This window comes from Paramormyrops kingsleyae, chromosome 4 (assembly GCF_048594095.1).
Source record: "Paramormyrops kingsleyae isolate MSU_618 chromosome 4, PKINGS_0.4, whole genome shotgun sequence".
Lineage (NCBI taxonomy): Eukaryota > Metazoa > Chordata > Actinopteri > Osteoglossiformes > Mormyridae > Paramormyrops > Paramormyrops kingsleyae.
The window spans coordinates 8,646,503-8,661,520 of NC_132800.1; the positions used below are offsets into that span (position 1 = coordinate 8,646,503).

General features: G+C 45.5%; 1 protein-coding gene across 1 annotated transcript in view; it reads left to right on the forward strand.

The window, feature by feature from the left end:
* Positions 1–15,018, forward strand: part of LOC140588977 (polymeric immunoglobulin receptor-like) — a 34,946-nt gene continuing 19,928 nt past the window's right edge. Inside the window, exon 1 of the mRNA XM_072711634.1 lies at positions 1–244. Within this exon, the coding sequence (XP_072567735.1) occupies positions 1–244 (244 nt within the window). The remainder of the gene's footprint in view (positions 245–15,018) is intronic.

Below are 15,018 nucleotides of genomic sequence, written 5' to 3' on the forward strand. Positions count from 1 at the left end.
ATGTATCAACATCAGGAGAAGTACTGGTGCAAAGGGAGTGACTGGAGTTCATGTACTCCCATAGTACACACTAATTCTCCAAAGAAATGCGGTGAAGTGTCAATCAGCGATGATCCCACTAAGCCAGTCTTCACTGTGACCATCAACAATCTGAAAAGTGAGGACTCTGGTTCCTACTGGTGTGGTGTGGAGATCAGCAGAGGTTCAGCTGTTGGAACACCGGTCTCCCTGTCAGTCACTCAGGGTAAGATGTCTGTACTTCAGACTGTAGCCAATGAGATGCACAGTATGTAACATGTAATTCAGGCAGAAAGGAAGGACAAAGGAGAAAATATTTTAGAAAATATTCCATTTCAATATTTTAAAACTTCATTGGGAACTTCCAGGTTGAGCATGAAGTGAGCTGGCATAGTTTTTAATGGTTTGCTTGACCTTTGTTATCTTTGGCCTGGAAATACCCTAAAGGTGGAACAGATGAACACAGAAATTTCAAGGAAAGGAGTCGTCCTCAATTTGATTTGTGTTCATTGAAGTTTTACTTGTATGAGGAATCATATAAGTTTTTCATTATGTAATGATTACGATTTATGTCATTTGGGGAAGAAGATACAGCTTTTGGGGTTAAATGTTTTTTCTTGTTCTTATAAGGAGATGGGAGAATGTTCTGGGTATTACCATGACAGTGTCTCCTTTTCAGTGTTTTGAATGGACCAAACTTATTTTTCATTGCATGTGCTGACATGCAGCTTGTACACTCAGAGTGTTTCGGGTCACAGGCTGCGAATGTATTTTATTATGGCCCCATGGCTGTTGCTATAGGAGGCCATCCTGTGAGGTTTATATCTTGGAAAGTAAAGGGGCTTAATGGACCTGGTACTAGGGATGGGAATTGAGAACCGGTTCCAAATTCTCCAAAGCATCGGATTCGTATGTCTCTGAGCTTATCAATTCCTTTATCAATGCCAGTGTTACACCATATTTTGTGACTGTCATGATGAGTGACTCCAGGGGGCGCTGTTTCACATATTACTGGGAATGAACGTAAAGTTCCTGTTCATGTGCACGAGCCCTTTGTGCAAAATAAATTAACACGTCAAATAAAAAATCGTAAATAAGACAAGAAGATTGAAAAGAATAACTATCATGTCGTTTTAACACATTAATTTATTTGAAATATGCATTTACATACATGAATACAGTCTTATGCAAAACTTTGGGCACCCCTCAATAAATAACATATTTTAGTCATTTTTTCATGGAAAAGATGTAAACACAGTCTCTATAGGAAATGGAAAAAATGCACAATATTTTCACCAAACATTGATCTATAGTTACTTTTTCTGTCATAAATTCAACAAAGAGGAAAACTAAAAACATTTTTGTGGCACTCTACACCCTCTTACACCCTAAGAGTTCCAAAGCCTCAGATTCTTTTTACAAGGTTTCAGACCTTAATCAGCTTGTTAGATCTGATGCATGGCAACAGCTGTCATTAGTAAATGTCAGCTGGTGCCAATTTCAAAGCTTTACAAATACCCTGACTCTTCAATCCTTGTGCACACACTTGTGGACACTCAACAACCATGGGTTCTTCTAGGCAGCGGTCTAAGACTCTGAAAATGAAAGTTATTGATGCCCACAATGGAGGAGAAGGCTACAAGAAGATAGCAAAGCATTGTCAGCTTGCAGTTTCCACAGTGAGAAATGTAATTAAGAGATGGCAGTTCAGGGGAACTGTAGAGGTCAAGATGAGATCTGGAAGACCAAGAAAACTCTGAGAGAACTACTCGTATGCTGGTCAGAAAGACAAATCAAAACCCCAATTTGACTGCAAAAAATCTGCAAGAACATTTAGCAGACTCAGGAGTGGTGGTGCACCGTTCCACAAGACCTTCATGAAAGAGTCAGCAGAAGAAAACCTTACCTGCATTCCCATCATAAAATCCAACGTCAGAAGTATGCAACAGAACATCTACAGAAGCCTGATGCGTTTTTGAAACAAGTGCTGTGGACTGATGAAGTTAAAATAGAACTCTTTGGCCACAATCAGCAAAGGCATGTTTGGAGAAAAAAAGGAGCAGCATTTCATGAAAAGAACACCTTGGCAACTATTAAGCATATGGGGGTGGATCTATCATGCTTTGGGGTTGTGTTGCAGCCAGTGGCACAGGAAACATTGCACGGGTGGAGGGAAGAACGGATTCCACTAAATACCAGCAAATTCTGGAAGCAAACATCACACCATCTGTAAAAAAGCTGAAGCTGAAAAGAGGATGGCTTCTACAACAGGACAATGACCCTAAACATACCTCGAAATCCACCATGGACTACCTCAAGAGACGCAAGCTGAAGGTCTTGGAATGGCCATCACAGTCCCCTGATTTAAACATCATTGAAAATTGTGGGTAGATCTTTAAAGAGCTGTGCATGCAAGACGACCAAAGACTATTACAGAACTAGAAGCCTTTTGCAAGGAAGAATGGGAGAAAATCCCAAGTACAAGAACTGAAAGACTTTTAGCTGGCTATAAAAAGCGTTTGCAAGCTGTGCTATCTGCCAGAGGAGGTGTTACTAAGTACTGATTGTGTAGGGTGCCCAAACTTTTGCAGAGTGCCACAATAATGTTTTTATCTTTTATCTTTGTTCAATTTATGAAATAAACAGTAACTATGCATCAATTTTGTGCATTTTTTCTATTTCCTACAGAGACTGTGTTTACATCTTTTCAATAAAAAAATGACCAAAATATGTTATTTATCGAGGGGTGCCCAAACTTTTGCAAAAGACTGTATATTGTAGCGCTGAAGGTACCGTGGGGCAGAGCGGAATATTTGACTGGCGCCAACCTTGTACATAGTTCTTAGTGATTTCCAGGCATCGTAATGTCTTGTGCTGTACTGTAGTGTCATGTGTAATGTTAAATGTTAAAGTGGTACATAGTACTGTGTGTGTGTGTGTGTGTGTGTGTGTGTGTGTGTGTGTGTGTGTGTGTGTGTGTGTGTGTATGTGTATACGCACCCAACGTGTGGGTTGGGAGTAAGTGGGTGATGGGCATGGTGGGCAGTGTGGGTCTGTTGTTAGAGTGACTGGCACAGGTGAAATAAATGCCACCTAGCGGTTGAATCCCATTGTTTCCAGTTGCTTATTACGGTTTCCACACCATGGCTATACGATACGCTACATTGGTGTCAGAGCTGGGGGTGATAATTGAGGAGCTTGAGAGGGAGCAAGAGGAGCTCCAAGAAGCTGACACCATAAGGGGAGCAGCCAGCTTGAGCAGACCTCCAGGAACTGAGTGTTTTGCCTTCCTGGACCAACCTGATGGCCCCAGCGCCCCCCCACCTGCCCAGGCGACAGTGGTGCAGCACGGGGATACAACCGGTCGCAGTCAAGATCCTCCTCAAGCTGCCCCGCTATGACAGAAAAGGCCCCTTGGAGCCCTACCTGACCCAGGTCCGGCTGGCGGCGCGGCTCAGTGGCCAGTGACCCAGCAAAACTGCGGGTCAACTGGCAATGTCACTGGAGGGGGAGGCGCTGAAGGCTCATCTAAGCCTCTCTCCAGAAGAACAGGAGTACTGTGGGGCACTAATTAACACACTGGTTTGGCCAGTAACAGTCAGAGGGGAAGATGAGGGAGCAGCTGGACAGCCAGTGATGGTACACCAGTGAAAGGTTGGGGCCATTCGCAGCTGAGCTCAAGAGCTGTACCCAGTGGGGCTACCCTCACTTCCCCTGGGTAGCGCAGGATGAGCGTTGGTCCTCTGGGCACAGTGCCCCGCCCACCACATAGTGAAGCCTGCATTGCGGAGAGTTCAGAGGGAACAGAGCTGGTTGGAGATCTGCATGCTGCTGCTGCTGGTCCTGCTCCTGCGCCTCACCAGAAGCCCCACCGCCGCATGATTTTTTTCCGCTGTGGAGAGCTGGGACACATTGCCCACAGCTGGCCTGCATCAGCACCTTGCTGTTGCCCTGAACATCCAGGAAATGTTGGGCGGGTTGCATCTTAAGGGGGGCGTCACCTGCAATGCACACCAGTCTAACCCCTACGCAAGGCTAGACACCTCTATGTCGACTGCCTGTTGGATGGAACTCCTTGCCAAGCCCAGGTGGACACGGGATCCACCATCACTCTGATCTGTCTGGGCAAACTGCCAGGCACCAATGGGGCTGCGCCAGCCGGTTAGGAACCCATGGGCATCCAGCTGGTGTCAGTGACTGTCAGGTTGTTTTTGCTTCAACTATCAACCATTGAATGCAGTGACAAGGAATGACTCCTATTTGCTTCGATGCATCACTTGGTCAACATGATTCTGCTCCTTAGACCTCTGGAGTGTCTACTGGCAGGTCAAACTGTCCCCAGAAACCCACCCCAAGACCACCATCGGTCACAGGCTATGACACTTCTGGTCAATTTCATTCAGCCTGTGTAACAGCCTGGCCACCTTCGAGAGGCTAAGGGAGCATGTCCCAGCTCACCTGGACCTAGTGCATCATCAGTATTGATGATCTGCTGCTCTACACCGCTGATTTTCCCGGGACATTGTGGAACTTAAAGACAGTGTTTGCAGGGATCCTCTGGGCAGGGTTGTGGCTGAACCCCTGGAAGTCCTCCCTCCTCCAATGCATGATGCACTTCCAGGGCCACGTCATCAGGGGGAGGGTGTGGCCACCGACCCGCAGAAGAGGCAGCTGTGTGAGACTGGCCCCCTGCACAGACTGTAGCAGAGCTGCACAGCTTCCTGGGGATAGTGTCATATTACCAACACTCTGTTAAGGACTTTGCCAGCATGACAGACACAATGCACCATCTTACAGAGAAGGGAGGTGGTTTTGCGTGGATGGATGCCTGAGCTGCGGCTTTTAACCAGCTCCGCGCGGCGCTCACCGATGTTCCCATGCTAGAGTACCTGGACCCTGCTTTTCATTCTGGATGCAGAAGCCAGCAACAAGGGGCCGGGTACTGTGCTAGTACAGGCAGGACCCGAAGGGGAGCGTGTAGTAGTATATTTCAGCTAAATGCTAAACAGGCAGGAGTGCAAGTACCACGTCACTTGACAGGAGCTGCTATCTGTGGAGCAGGCTGGCAAGAACTTCCATCCATACCTCTGTAGCCAGTGGTTCGGGTTGTGGAAGGACCACAAATCGCTTGGTTGGCTCATAAGTTTCTGGCACTCAGAAGGACAGCTGGTCCACTGGTTGGAGGTAATGACAGAGTTTGACTTTGTGGTCCAACATCACCCTGGGAAGCTGCATGGAAACGTGGACACTCTGTCTCACCGACCCTGCAGCAGCTCACAGTGCAGGACAACCAGGCCACCACCAAGACTTCATTTGCCAGCAGATCATCACAGAGCAGCACAGCAACCCCATGCTGGCCGCTGGCCAGGGTGAGGGAGTAGCTGGATGAAGGAGGGTGACTGGGTTGGGAGGCGATCTCAGCCTCCTGCCGAGAGACCAAGACCTACCACACCCAGTGGGGCACCCTGGAGGAACACGAGGGTCTGCTGTTAAGCTGCAGGTGATCACTGGATGGCGCTGGGGAGCTGCTGCAGCTGCTGGTGCCCAGGAGCCTGTATAACCCAGTGTCTAGTTCTTTTGTTTTGGTAAATTGTGATTAATCTGGTTTATATAATGTTGGGGAGGATGTGCTGAGCTGACACATATTCCGTATAATTTATGTTTTATGTTCTTTTCTTTGTTTGTGAAATATAATTTAATGAGTTATTCATTTGATATCTGCCAATGAGAGCAATCCCATGAATTCCCGTAACGGGGGAAAGAAACGCAGGAGAAGAGACAAAAGAGAGTTGGACATGGGAGAAGAAAGATGACCAAACGTCTTTTTTCCACACCCTCGGCAAGTTTACTAGCAAAGCTACTAAATTTCAGAGTACATCTGCTAGTAGAGAGAGAGCTATTCGATTCACGGTGGCAAAGGACAGAGTGCCCCGACTGCAGGACAAGTGAGAAAGCGGCAGATCAGGCCTGCTATGATTTTTCTTTGGTTTAATTATTTGCTGGCTTAGGTTTCTGAGTGGGAAATAACAGAGTGGGAGCTATTGTAAATACTGTTTACACTGTATATATGGTGTCTTGTACATATTAGCATTTATGAAGTAAAGTTCTTAAATTTAACTGCGTCATTTTATATTGCATAGATGTTAAATAAGGTGGTGAAAGTATTTAGGGTGGGCATGTTAGCCTGGGTTAGTTTTGAAGGGAACATATAGCCTACAGACAGACGCCATAGTGAACTCAGGGCCCCCGTCTAGTGTTTGTTAACTTGGGCCCAGCAAAGGCCTGAAGGGGGCGCTATACCTGTGCTCTCTCATGCTGAGGTCGGTGCACGGAGCCGTCGGGTCGGGCAGTACGGGGTAGAGAAGATGCTGAGGAAGCTGTGGCAGCGCTTCACCTGGCCGGGCTGCCAGCAGGACACCGATACAGTTGAAACCTGAAGTTTACATACATTTCAGAGAAAGACACAAAAAACGTTTTTTTTCTCACTGTCGAACATTAAATCAGAGTAAACATTTTCTGTTTTAGGTAATTTAGGATCACCAATTTTTAAATTTTTTTTGTTAAATGTCAAAATAAAGAGAGAGAATTTTATTTTTTATTTTAATTATTTTCATCAAAGTCAGAAGTTTACATACACTAAGTTTATTATGTCTTTAAACAACATAGAAAATTCCAGATGATTCCAGTCTGAGCTCCAGAAGCTTCTGATAGGTTAATTGACACCATGTGAGTTAACTGGTGACATTGCTGTGGATGTATTTTAAGGATCACCTCAAACACAGAGCCTCATTCTGTGACATCATGGGAAAATCAAGAGAAACCAACCAACACATCAGGAAAAGAATCGTGGACCTCCACAAGTCTGGCTCATCCTTAGGTACAATTTCCAGATGCCTGAAGGTCCCATGTCCATCCGTTCACACAATAATGCACAAGAATAAAAGCCATGGGAGTATACAGCCATTGTACTGCTCAGGAAGGAGACGGATTCGGAGTCGCAGAGATGAACGTTTTTGGGGTAAAATGTGCAAATCAAACCCAGGACAACAGCAAAAGACCTTGTGAAAATGCTGCCTGAAACTGGTAAGATAGTATCATTATCCACAGTAAAAGGAGTCCTGTACCGAAATGAGCTGGAAGGCCACTCAGCGAGGAGAAGCCATTGCTTCAAAACCACCATAAAAAAGAGAGACAACAGTTTGTGCACAAAGATCTTAATTTTTGGAGACATGTCCTGTGCTCTGATGAAACTAAAATTGAGCTGTTTGGCCATAATGATCAACAGTATATTTGGAGGAAATAGGGGGAAGCTTGCAGGCCTCAGAACAGCATCCCACCTGTGAGGTATGGGGGTGGCAGCATCATGTGGGGCTGCTTTGCTGCAGGGGGGGCTGGTGCACTTCACAAAATAGATGGCGTCATGAGAAAAGAAACTTATGTGGATGTATTGAAGCAACATCTGAAGACATCAGCCAGGAAGTTGAAGCTTGGGTGCAAATGGGTCTTCCAAAGGGTCAATGACCCCAAGCATCCCTCCAAATTAGTTACTAAGTCAATGTATTGGAGTGGCCGTCACACAGCCCTGACCTCAATGCTATAGAAAATTTGTGGGCGGTACTGAAAAGGGGAGTGTGAGCAAGAAGGCCTACAAACCTGATCCAGTTACACCAGTTCTGTCAAGAGGAATGGGCCAAAATTCCAGCAAACTATTGTGAGAAGTTTGAGGAGGAAACCAAAAACATTTGGCCCAAGTGAAAGTGTTTCAAGGCAATGCTACCAAATAGTATGGAAGTATATGTAAACTTCTGCCTTTGATGAAAGTAATAAAAATAAAAAATAAAATTCTCTCTCTATATATTCTGATATTTAACAAATACAAAAAAAAATGGTGATCCTAACTAACTGAAACAGAAAAAGTTTACTCTGATTTAATGTTCAGCAGTGAGAAAAAAAAGTTTTTGTGTTTTTTTCTGAAGTGTATGTAAACTTCTGGTTTCAACTGTATAAGAGGGACCAAATTTAATTTTTGATCAACACCATGAATGAGACTTGGGAGATAAAACAGTTAATGGGCTACTTCAGGGGGTTAGATATGAGAAGTAACATTCTTTGGTTTAGTTTTAAGAGAATTTAAATAAATTCATAAAAGCATAAATATAATGATCAACACCATAAATGAGACCAGGGAGAAGTAACAGTGTCAGTTTTAATGGGCTACTTCAGGGGGTTAAATATGATAATATGTTAATAAATGTCCTTTGGTTTCACTTCATAGGGGTATGAAATATATGTGTATAATATTAATATAACTGGCTCATATTCTTGATTATTTTATTGTAATGTAAATATCACAGTGTTTTTTCCTAATCTGTGTGTTCAGGTTCCCCATGGCTGTCTGTGGACAAACAGGAGATGACAGGTGTGGAAGGAGACAGTGTTAGTGTTCAGTGTCGATATGAATACTATTACAGGGAATTGTCATGGTGTAGAATGGGGGGCTCCTGTATAACAAGGTCTTTGGGTTTGGATGGGAGGCCTGTCCTGATCAGGGTTGACAGAATAAAGAAAGTCATCATTGTGACAATGAGGGGACTGGAGAGGAAGGACACAGGCTGGTATTGGTGTGATAATGGAATCCAGCAGATCCCAGTTCATATTACTGTCAGTCAGAGAACTGCAACCACAACCAGCGCTGAACGTAAGTATTGACCTAAAATCTACTTATCTATCTGCTTAGATAAATACTAAATGAGCCCAACAGTTTTACTCATGAAGGCAGTCTGTGTGTTTTGTGGGATAATTGGGGGGGGGGGGGGGTGTTTTCCAGGGTATTACCAGGGATGATCCAACCGCTGACTAGCACCCAGTCAGCACAAGGCTCTATATTATACAGCTCTGGAAAAAATTAAGATATCACTCTATATTTTTAAACCAATCAGCTTTTTTTAAATCCTGGTTTAATCCGGGTTCTGCTGGCAGAGGCTACACTGCACTGCAGGCTGCTTCCAGGCTCAAAGTTTCTAAGACAGCAGTATACATGAACAAAATAAACCAGGAGACACTGGGAATATCCAGAAACCAGCCATGTAGAGGGCAGAAGCAACATTTTAATGCCAGAGATGACTGTCAATTTATACGGCTGTGCCTCATAAATCAGAGGATGACCTCATCTGACCTTAAAGAACATCAAATGGTGTGAAGTTCTGCTAGGACAGTTCATTACAGGATCCTAGAAGCAGGACTGAAACAAGGAATAAAGGAAGTAAGAGGCCTTTCATTAATGAGAAACAGGGAAGAGCCAGGTTGGAGTTTGCAAAAAATGTATATTATACACAGACACATTCCCATAAACTGAGAAATAAGTCAAACCAAATGTAAAGAGGGGAGAAGGATTTAGATACTGGAGATGCTGATTTATTCTCAGAGATGATCTCAGCAGAGCCCTGATTAGAGCACACAGGTGGATGTTAACCATGTTAACCACACTGACCTTGGTGTTTGAGGATCCATAATTATAACCTCAGTCCCAACATCCAGTTTAGCTGCGTCCATCTGCCACTTCTGCCTGGTCTGGAGGGTTAGTGGATAATCGCTGATGAAGCTCCTCCTGAGCTGGTCAGCCAGCTCCTGGCTATGCATCCATCTCCTTCAGCTTAGTCCCTCTGATGTGGGGTAGATCACCTGAGGAAGGGCTGAATCTGGCTGCCCCATCAGGAGAGTATTGGGTGTGATGGGATCAGGATCAGCTACATCCAAGGACACTTAACCCAGGGGCTTCGAATTTAAAATCCCTTCTACCTCAACCAGCACAGTCCACAGTATGTGGGCCTAGGGTGGTGTACAAGGCTGCCTTCACTTAGCCTGCAGAGCACTAGGTGGATTAAAGCGGGAGGTGATTGGCTGGGCTGCCAGTTGCTCCTTTATAGAGGATCCTAAAGCATTAAGGGCCTCTCAGCTCAGTACCAGCTCACTTAAAATTGGTGCCCTGGCTTCCCTCTCCATGCAGTACAGTTACGTAATGATGAGGAATGAGTCTGTGTCAAGGCTAAGCATGAGCTCTAGGTACAATGCTATTGTAGCGGCACAGTTATAAATGATACCTCAGTGTTTCTCCTGTCTCCTACCGATCTTCACTAAGAAAGGACCAAATCAGTTCACACCTGTGGAGTAAAATGCTGGACAATGCATTGTAATAGTAGAGGGGGGCAAATCCATCTGAGGGATTTACCACGTTATCTGTGACACAACATACATGCAAACTGTTTCTCCAGACTGTTGCCCTTCCCCAGAGAACCAAACAGCACCTACTCTGTGTCTCATACTCTGATCCTTGAAGATGCAGATGCTCATCATAACACTTAATCAGCAAGGAGGTGATCCTTTGGATCGGATCTAGCACCAGGTTATGCTGCATCCTGGGCTATGCCATAGCATGTGCGTAGGTGGCTTCCTACCCTGATTAGGCTTGTCTCAAACTCAGGTGTGAGCTACACCAACCTACTGTACAGGCACAGCTTCAAGACATGCATAGTCTTCAGGGACAGCCCTGTCAGACTGTTGAGCAATTGATTTCACTGGGTCAGTGAAGGATTGTTAAAGACTGATATCTGGAACCTCGCTGTTCAACCCTGCTGACGCTAAACCGCAGAAGGTGACCCTTTATGCTCCTCAGTCATCCACCTGAAACACCGTGGGTCCTGGGAGCCAGTGTGTCTGAGGCCTCTGTAGAAACTCAGGACCTCGGCTCCACTTGCTGATTCCAGCTATCTGAGATAGTGTCAGTCCCCTGGTGATGTCATCAGCTGGCTTGTCGTCAGCGACATATCGCCATGACTGACAATCTGTCAGCTACTTTATCTCCACAATCCTAGTCCCTACAAATACTTTAAAATGACAGGATTGGGACTGATGCCAAGTAAGAACAGTCATAGAGTCCATCCAGTAGCTGACGTCATGGATCTCTACAGTACGCTCCTTCTGTAGTACTGCCACTAACTGGGCTCCAGTCAGAGCTGCACAGAGCTCCAGTCTACAGATTGACTGCTTGGCTTTGATGCAACTCTGGACCTCGGAGCTAAGAAGCCAGTCTCTACTGTTCCATCCACACCTTTACTACGCAGCTATGCTACAGCACCATAGGCCTGCTCTGAGCCATTAGTGAAGATATGAATGCTCCTGGTAGCCAGTGGACACAAACCATCACTATTCAAACATCTGAGTAAATTAATTTGGGGTCACTGGGTAAATTCTCTCTCCTAATTAAACCATTCTTGGATAAGCTCACTAGGTAAGTTGGGGTCATCCCGCTCCCTTTTCTTGGTCTAGAGATTCTAAACCAGGACCTTGTTTCAGGTGGTATATGGGACTATGAACGCGAGTGGGTCATACTGGCTGGCGAGGACTTGGTAAATCCCCCACGTTCTAGGTTCAGCTCTCTCTACCTGGCTGTATTTGCATCCCAAGATAAGCACTGCCAGCGTAACCTGAGGATGTGCTCCTGTGGGTCAGAGCTTGGCTGCATGAGCCAGACCTTAGCTCTCTGCTTTGGACTCTAGATGGAGATTTTGGGTGACCTCTGGGTAGTTGCATGCCCATTGACATTAGCTAAATCCTCCTACAGCTAGAAGGTGTCGCAACTTACTGTAGAGTTCCTTAGCCTCCCCCGGAGTAGTTGTCCACATAAAAACAATATTCAACTGAGGAACGTTTATCTTCTCCTGGCTCACTCTGGTCCATCACATGCTTCTGAAATGTGAAAGTGGCGCAGCAGGTACTGCAGGTGGACCCAAAGCGTAGAACCTGCCACTGATAAACATCAGGTAGGAGTTTTCCTGTTCAGATTGTGCCACAGGAACCTGAGAAAGGTCTGGTCCTCCTTAAGCATTCACGCCTGGTGATGGCCTGGGAAGATATTAATTTAGGCTCATACCCCTGTAGGTGAAAGAGCAATTAAAGACATGTCCGTTCTTGCATTTATGCTGAACTAAGTGGGGTGGGATGAACCACCCAGGACTGCCCTCAGTGGTGTCTGGTGGAACCTTACACACATAGTCAGCTTCAAATAATTTAGTGAATTTCCTACAATAAACTGCAGCTGTATCAGGATCTCTAGCTAGATGCTTCTCAGTTCTTCTAAGATGAGCAAGAGCAGCTTCCATAGGGGCAGCTAAAGGAGGACGACTGGTTTTCCAAGAAGTGGAGCCGCATATCAGTCAACGTCTTTGACTGAAACTTTATAAACTGTACAGTCCTTGAGTCTCTTAACTGCCTCAGTATCCTGTCTGTACTGTGTGATGAGCCTCTCATTGTGATACGGTATGGTGTCAAACTGCCAAAGCCTCTCTACATGGTTAAATAGATCAGAGGCTGGAGGGGCAGCATGTGTCAGGAGACGATGAATAGTCTTGAGACTGGTGGCCAGCAAGTGTGATGGATCCTGTAGGGTCCAGCCTAGGCAGGTCTTTATAGCTGCTGGTCCACCAGGGGCTCCTAGTCTCACTGGCTATATCTGGGTTATCAGATGGAGAGAGTCCAACCCAGATAGCAGGAGTGGATACGGATCCTTAATTGGAGCGAGAGGGAGGTGTTTCAGGTGTTTATGCTTCCTCTGAAGAGCTACCACTGGGTAAGTATGTGGGGCAAGACATACAACAGCTCCTTAGCAATGAAAGTATTGTGTATATGGAAGGTCTAACCAGCATGGCTTCCAGGCGACACCGAGAAAGACACCATGGCCCCCTTGATAGGTCATAGGTCATGCCTAACTGTGTGAAGTGTCAAGTCTTCTGGCCATCCCAGGAGGCCTAGCTTCTGAGCGGCTTCAAGCAGCAAGATCATCCAGCCATAACCAGGAGAGCATACTAGTCTAGGGTATTCTCTCCATGGTGTAGCACAACCTGGCTTACCTACAGTATTAAATTCCTATGTACTGTAGGCCTGTCTACATAAAATGTCTCAGCTATGGAGGTACTGGGACACATCTACTCTGGCATGGTGGAGCTGTTACTACTTGCCTTGCCTTCACCACGAGTGTTAACCTCATGCAGGACGTCAAGGTGCTTTCTCCCACACCTCTTGCACTTAGCCTTCAAGGGACACTGAATATCTTAATGACTGATCCAGGTCTCCTGGCGTGCAGGCTCCCAGCTGGAGCGGTCAGTGTGTGAGCTGCAGTGGTGTGCAGTCTTGGCTTTGTGCTGTGGTTTGTCTCAAGTTATAATTTGGCATGAGAGTAATGTGGGATGAGTGCGGCTCAGCTCTCTTTTCACCACGACAAATCAGAACAACGCCTAACTGCTGATGCCATGCTGATCCGACTGCCAATCTCCTGCTCCATACTTCCCTCACATGTAAACAAGACCCTAAGATACTTGAACTCCTCCACTTGAAGCAGTAACTCATCCACCACCCTGAGGGAGCAGTCCACCTTTATCCGGCTGAGAACCATGACCTCCGACTTAGAGGTTCTGATCCTCATCACAGCTGCTTCATATTTGGCAAACTCCCATGTTCGCTCCAGTATTTTTGTGAGGGTGAAGAGCTGCTTCACTGTTCCATTAGCAAGACAAAATCTGCATCATTCTTCCGAGATCCAAGGTCAAACCCTTGGATGAATCCTCCCCTCCATGAATCGCCTCCTCATCGTGGTGGAGGGGTTTGTGTGCCTCTGTGATCCTAGGATCTATGATGTCATGGGCAGCTACCCCTATTGTAAAATCAAATCTTCTTTTTATTCCATAATCATGAATAAGCTGAACAGAGAGATGTTTATTGAATGATTTAAAAAACAATAATAATGTTGGTCAGGTGGGCTATGGGGCAAAGAGGTGGCTCTGAGGCTGGGGTTCTCTGCCAGTAAATCGAAAGTTGCTGGTTCGAATCCTTTGAATGCCAGGAGTGACCCTGCTCCATTGGGCTGTTGAGCAAGACCCTTAACCTGCAATTGCTTTGTCCTGGTTATGACATTAACCTACATCCAGGCCTGCAAGCAGGTCTCCCAACATTCAGAGAATATCTGTAGGTTGGCGGCAGGATTGGCCCTCCAGCCACTGGGAAAAAAAACTTTACACTGTTCCACTCCATCCAAGCCAGTGTGGTGCTGAGGTAATGCACTGTATCAGCACACACTCCTTACCACTCTCTCTGGTTTCATTACATGCAGAACACTGGATCACCTATTATGGTTTTGTCACTTCCTGTTTGCACTGCAGAGGTTAAATGTAGACTGACTGGATGATTTCAGAACTGACTGCAGTCTTCTTTTTGTTCACTATGTGGCAGTATTATAAAGGAATGGTCTTATTCTGTCTCATGGTTGTTGTGTGTATAAATTCATTTACCCTGATACCACGGAATTCTGCATCCAACTTTGTCTTAGGGATTTAGGTAGGAGTGAATTACATGCAAACAACAGTACTGCCTCAGATCAGCTCCACGCTCCCTGTACTGTACTGACCCTGTACTGGATAAGCATGTAGAAGATGGACGACGGAGCTAAAATACATTTCAGTACTTACTGTATGCCATTCAAAAGACAAAAATGACTGAATTGAATGTGTTTACAAATATAGCCCTAGTGTTAAAGGGGTGTGATCACCACAAAGTGATGAGCCCATTCATTCTCCTCACTGTGCCTTATTACCAGTGACTTAAGGTCCTGGTTTTCCTCTCCAACCCTAGAACAGTGCTGCCCAAATGGCAAACTCTGGACTGAAACACAATTAAATCCAGTCCCCCCCATCCCTGGTCAGTAAATGATGTGGACCTTGGCTCTCTGCCCCTGATGGGAATGATAGCTGAGTGCCCCTCCCCTACAACACACCTGCTTTGTTCTCCTGTGTCTTTCCCTTGTTCTTATGGTAAAATGACAGTCTTGCTGTTTTACCTCCTCACTGTCCTCTTAAACCCATCTCTCTGTGCCATAACCCCTGGTACAAGTGTTACACAAACTGATAATACAGTATATAATATTAACCAGAGATACTGTGATGCTGAAAATGT